Raw genomic sequence first — 6,000 nt, 5'->3', positions numbered from 1 at the left:
TTTCCAGAACCCCTGAAAGGGACTAGGGCCAGCATCAGGAAGAGTCCACGGTCAGACGTTTGCCAAGAACTTGCAGAGTCTGGGACCTGAAGGAAACAGAGTCCATCATCATTCCAATGTGGGAGACGAGGGGTCAAGTGGTAGGGTGCTGGGGGCGGGCTGGCGTTTTCCAAAGTGCTGAGCTGAGGCTCCAAGCCAACATAAGGGCCATGACAGTGCCTGGGTGCCTTCTGCGCAGAGCAGGGCCCAAGCAGAACCTGAGGTCTCAGGGCGGCTGCGCTGCAGGCAGCATTGTCCTTGGGTGTGTGAGGAGATGGTCCTTCTCCCAGACTTGCTGAGCCAACAGCCCTGGAGAATGGTGCAAGGCCATCTACAGCCAAAGGGCCTCCCTCTCTCCGCCCTTTGTCTCCCCTTGCGGACACACAGCAGGGCACCCAGAAGGGCTCTCAGAAGCCCCTCACCTGGACGTCAGCTGCGTGGTGAGGGGCTGCAGGGGCAGGTCCTTCATTCCTGGAACAGGCGTCTCCGGGCCTTGCAGGCGGGCCGAGGAGGGCGCTGCGGGCGCCCCGGGGGCTCCGGGGACCCTGGACTGGGAGACGGAGGCAGAGGCTGGAGCGGAGAGCCGGGCAGCGGCCGCCACAACTCGAAGTCCAGGTCGAAGCCCGAGCCGCGGCTGGAGCCCCTTGCAGCGCCCAGGCAGAGCCCCGCAGCCCAGCCGGCTGCAGGCTCCCCGCGGAACGCCAGGAGCAGCTCGGGGTCGGCGTGGTCTTCGGAGGCCTCTCCCTGGCCGGCCATCTCCGTGGGGGCTGCGCACACGAATCCCTGCTGCAGCACGACGTCCTCGGCCGCGGCGTCCAGGACAGCGGGTAGCGCCAGGCCGCCCGGCGAGCGGCCCTGGCCGGCGGCCTCCAGGAGGCCCTCGGGGACCAGCAGCAGCGTGTGGCCGGGCAGAGACACGCTGAGGACCGACGTGGGCGCGGGCTCCAGCAGCAGGTCGACGTGGTCCAGCGGCACCTGCAGGGCGCAGCCAGCGGCCAGGACCAGGACGGAGGTGAGCGGCGCGGCGGCGGGCGGGGGCGCGGGCGGGGCCGGGAGGCCGGGCTGGGGCCGGGGCTCGGCGGCCGCGGGCTCCTGCACTCGGCGGCGCTTGGCAGGGCCGGGGGCTCCGGGCGCTCCGGGCGGCGGGGGCCCCGCGCGCTCAGGGCAGGCGCTGGGGCTGCGGGGCCGGACGCCCCTCATGGCCACGGCGCTGTGGGCTGCGCTCCGGGGCCGGGCAGAGGGTGCGAGGGGCGCGGGCTTCGCGGTCCTGCGGGCGCTGTCAGGCCCCGGGGACAGGGCAGGCGGCCTGCGGCGGATGGACGGCTGGGCTGCAGTCTGGCTTTGCAGGAGCAGCGCCCACCTCGGGGTCGGGCCTCGCACCTTGGAACCTTCGGCCTTCCTGCTAGCGCTCCGGATGTGCCGTGCTCCACCAACCGTGTTCCAAGTCGCAAAATGTCCCGCCAGACTCCGCCCCCTGGAGCCTCCGCCCCGAAGCGGAATCCTGGGTACGACCAAGATCCGGGCTCTGATGGTGGCTCAGTGTGGGGGAAAGACTTCGAGGAGTCCACAGGGTGCGGCTGACGACTATCCAGGGCTGTGGTTGGTTGGTCAGTGTGCGGGAACCGTAGGGGGCGGGCCCCTGTGCCACTCCTGGGCTTGTCAGTTCTCGGGCTTTCTCACGTTGAGAACTGGGTAATATTCAGGTCACGTGAGTGGGTTGCAAAACCAGGAATCCCAGGTGACAACGCTGACCTGGAAGTACCCTGGGCGCCATTTTTATTTCTGTGGTTTTTTTTTTTTTTTTTTATTTCAGGTGAGATTCTTAGGCCTGTGTTTCGCCTAAGGTGTCAATGACTGGTGTGGCCCCTCAGGGAGTTGGGAAGGTAGGGGTTGGAACGCGCTCACCCCGTGTGGCGATTTCTTGTCCTGTTTGACCTAAGTGGTAACTCTTAGGTATGTGAGTCTTTAGCCCAAGTTGCGGGTGGTGAGCATGTAGAAGTTATGAAGTAGCTTGCTGGGAGCAGGGGACTGGTTGCAGGGGTGGCGATGCCAGCGCCTGGAAGCCGCAACATTTTAGCGTCAGCGCTCCGAGTGAGTTGGAAAGCAGCCTGCATGGAGCTTGTGTAAGGGAAGGTGCAGCTCAAACCGCCTTCAGTGCTAGAAGGGGAAGAAACCCCACATGGCTTCCAGGATAGGTTATTTTTACAAATGGTTCCTGAGGACTACAAACTCTTTCTTGTCGTCTCTGATTTTATTAAGTCGTCACCTTGGAGATAACCATTGTGAACTCTTACCATTCAAAATATTTTGTGCACTTAAAACCAAATCACATGCATGTTACTCATCTCCCTTTTCTTTTTATAACATTTATTTGTAAGGGCTACCTAGTATTCCTTTGCAAAAATCAAACATTTCTGGGTGGATGTTTAAGTTAGTGGTCTGTCACTTGGTGGCACTGGCATCCATTTGCGGGTTCGTGGGATACGCACATTTAAAAACATAAACTTAATTCCACATCCATTGACTTAAAAAAGAGATTTATTTGAAACGCTGTGTGAGAGAGAAATTTCCAGCTGCTGCTTAATTCCCTAAATGGCTGGGACAGCCAGGCCTGGGCAGGGCAAAAGGCGGGAAAGCGGAACTCCATCTTGGTCCCCCAGTGGGCGTCAGACGCCGTCACCTGCTGCTTTCCTGGGTCCAGTAGCAGGAAGCTAGGTCCGAGGCAGCGTACCGGGGGCTGGGGGGCGACAACCCGGCACATTGGGAGAGGGGGTGCAGGCATCGCAAGCAGAAGCCTGAGGCTTGGCGCCAACAGCCCCGGAAATACGGATTCCTTGGCCCGCCTCAGGGCCACTGAGTAGGAGTCTTGGGACAAGGGCCCTAGGGATTGTGTTGCAATCACCTTCAGAGAATTCTTGGAAGCTGAAGTTGCAGACCGGTGACCCTGTCTCATGTAGCAGTTGAGGGGCTCAGGCAGCGAGCAGGAGCTGTATCTTTGCCACGGGCCCTGCTTCCGGGCCTCGCTCGTTGCCTTTCCCGGCCCCCGGGCCTGCGGCCTGCAGATTGGCTTTTGGCCTGGGTATCCGGTGTTCCCAGCTGCACTGCCAGAAATCTGTGAGAAATTCTTAGAAAAGAAATGACAGAGCACTAATCGAATTTCCAAGATGGCTTCACCTTGGAACCAATGCTTTCCTGTGACTTCCAAGATTCTGAAGAAACTTCAACTCACAAAGATACACCCCACCCCGCCCCCAAACCAACACATCCAAATCCCACGGGAAATTCCTGTAATGCATGCAAATCATTTTATATCAGGAGTAAATGGTGAAAACACATTTCGTTTCAAGAATGGAATGTGCTGTTGAAATACTTAGGTGAACCCTTTGTGATATATTTGTCCTGAAGGTCAAGGCTGTTACAAAGTTATCGATTGAGAAAACAGTGCAATCAATTCAATAGATATACATCTATTTGTTTATTGGAAAGGCAGAATGTCAGAGAGAGTTAAGGTATAGGGAGATCTTCTTTCTGCTGGTTCACTTCAAATTGACCACTAAAACCATGGCAAGGCCAGGAGTCAGGAACTCCATTCTGGTCTCCCACAGCGGTGCAGGGTCCCACGTACTTGAGCCATCATTCACTGCCTTCCCAGGTACACTAGCAGGAAGAAGAGCCGCTGGGACTTCACACAGCAGGCTGACATAGGATGCCAACATCACAAGTCCCACCCCCTCCCCTTTTTTCAAAATATGTTTCCCCAGTTTATATTCTTGGAAGCCAATTATGTTGCCATTTTACTACACGCTTGCTAATGTTTCTTCTTGCTAGAATCTTAAAACTTTTGTAATCTAGTGTAGAAACAAGCTATCCTATTGTGTTTTCATTTTGCATTTCTTATTAGCATTAGGGTGGATCATTGTTTCATATGCATTTCAGCGGTCCTTGTGTCTTCTTTGAAATGTTCCATCTTCTAATTTTCTGCTACTTTTTAAGAACTGAGATTCAGAATACTATATTCCAGTGATTGGTCTGAGGTTTGTGTCGTTTATACAACTAGTACTCCCTTTTTTTAAGAAATGAAATCTTTATTTGCAAATAACATAGTTTTGTGTATCTGTGTAAACACATAAATATAAATGTCATAGGATATATCACTAAAAACATATACTTGGAGCAATAAATGTATAGTAAGGTCATAAAGTACAAGATCAACATGTGAAATAAAATATATCTATGTCAATGAACTATTGGAAACATTGAATGAATTATTTATTTGAAAGTTTGAGTACAGAGACAGAGGGAGAGACATTTCATCTGCAGGTTCATTCCCCAAAATGAGCACAATGGCTGGGGCTGGGCCAGGCTCGAGTCAGGAGAAAGGAGCTTCATCCAGGTCTCCCATGGGTGGGGGGGTTAGGGGCCCAGGAATTTGGGCTTTTTTTTTTTTGCTGCCTGGAGCATTTAGATTGGTCTGTTAAACATCCAGACTCTATCAGTCTGTCAGCCACTGTCTGTCAGGTCTTTCTGTATGATTCCCCACTTCCCTGTAAGCAGCTCTGTCTCTGAAGCTGGCTCTGGGCACTTCAGCTAAATGAACAGTCCCAGACTCTCCTCCCTCCCTTCCCTGCCTTAATCCAATCGTTCACACTTCTCAGTGGGACTCAGTATATGATGGCTCAATGTACTATTGCTTGACTTTATGCTGGTGCAAAAGCAATGCACATTTGGTGGAAGTGATACTGGGACTCTGAATTTTGATCTTCTCCTGGGGTGCTGGATAGCGGCTGGATAGTGGCTGCAAGTGCAGCTCTCAGTCAGTCATGGCACTGGGAGGATAAAGAACCGGCACCCCATGGGGTGCTGTGTTGCCAAGGGTTTGTGGATACTGTCCTGTGTATATTGCTTCCATCACTTTCTATAAAGCTCCCTTCTGTGTATGTACATCAGATATTCAATGTTTTATTATCAAAAGACTTAGTGTTGGATGATTTTGCTCAAGTTTAGGCTAAAGTAAATACTCTGAGCGTGTTTAAGGCAGGCTAGGCTAAGCTACGATGTTTGGTAGGTTAGGTGGATTACATGACCTTTTGATTTTTGATAATTTTCAGCATAAGTTGATTTTTCAACTAATTATGGGATTATCAGAATGTAAACCTGTTGTACATCAAGGAGCATCTGGTATTAAACATGTTGCACATTTCTCTTACCATGTTCTCTATCTATATTCTTTCTAAAAAAGATCTATTTTATTTATTTGAAACAGTTACAGAGTAAGATAGAGACAGAGGTGGGGGGGGGTCTTCCATCTGCTGGGTCACTCCCCAAATAGCCTCAATGACTGGAACTGAGCCAATTTGAAGGCAGGAGACAGGAGCATCTTCCAGGTCTCCTAAGTGGTGCAGGGTCCCAATAACTTGGACCACCCCCTACTGCTTTCCCAGGCCATAGCAGAGAGTTAGATCGGAAGTGGAGCAACCAGGGTGCACACCAGTGCCCATATGGATGCCAGCACTGCAGGTGGAGGCTTTTACCCACTCTACCACTGCACTGGCCCCAAATGTTTTTCTCTTTGCTGTATTCATAGTTTTGGGACCTTTTTAACCATTGAGTGTGCACTAAAAATAGATGTTGAATAGGTAACTAACTTTTTTCTTCTATCAATTATGAGCAGTTTTCATTTATTATGAACCTATTTAAGTATTGTCCACTACATTTTCTCCTCTTGGAACTTCCACATGTTTGAGCTTTCCTGTACTAGCTCTTGTTGCCTACTTAGAATTTTTTGCCTGCATTCTTCTATGGTAAATTGTAAGTTTGTAAATTGTAAGCCTGATAACCTAAAATCTGAGCATCTTTTATTATCTTCTCTTTTATGCCTTTAGCAGCACAGCAAGTGGTAGCTATTTTTAATCTCATTTTAAAAGGCAAGAAAGTAGAAGCTTCAAGAAGTCTTAAAAACCC

The 6,000-nt window shown here is 51.7% G+C and overlaps 1 protein-coding gene across 1 annotated transcript; it reads right to left on the bottom strand.

Annotated features, from left to right (window-relative positions):
* Positions 1–504: 504 nt before the first annotated feature.
* On the bottom strand, positions 505–1,239 carry LOC133751900 (proline-rich protein 23A-like). The gene has a single exon (XM_062182110.1). It carries the CDS (start codon positions 1,237–1,239, stop codon positions 505–507), a length of 735 nt encoding a protein of 244 aa, XP_062038094.1.
* Between the last annotated feature and the right edge of the window lie 4,761 nt (positions 1,240–6,000).

Source organism: Lepus europaeus, chromosome 2 (genome assembly GCF_033115175.1).
Source record: "Lepus europaeus isolate LE1 chromosome 2, mLepTim1.pri, whole genome shotgun sequence".
Classification (NCBI taxonomy): domain Eukaryota; kingdom Metazoa; phylum Chordata; class Mammalia; order Lagomorpha; family Leporidae; genus Lepus; species Lepus europaeus.
This window is presented reverse-complemented; position numbering and strand designations above follow the sequence as displayed.

Bases quoted from the DNA above. Each gene is read 5' to 3' on its own strand.
- LOC133751900 (XM_062182110.1), bottom strand. From the start codon at position 1,239: ATGAGGGGCGTCCGGCCCCGCAGCCCCAGCGCCTGCCCTGAGCGCGCG.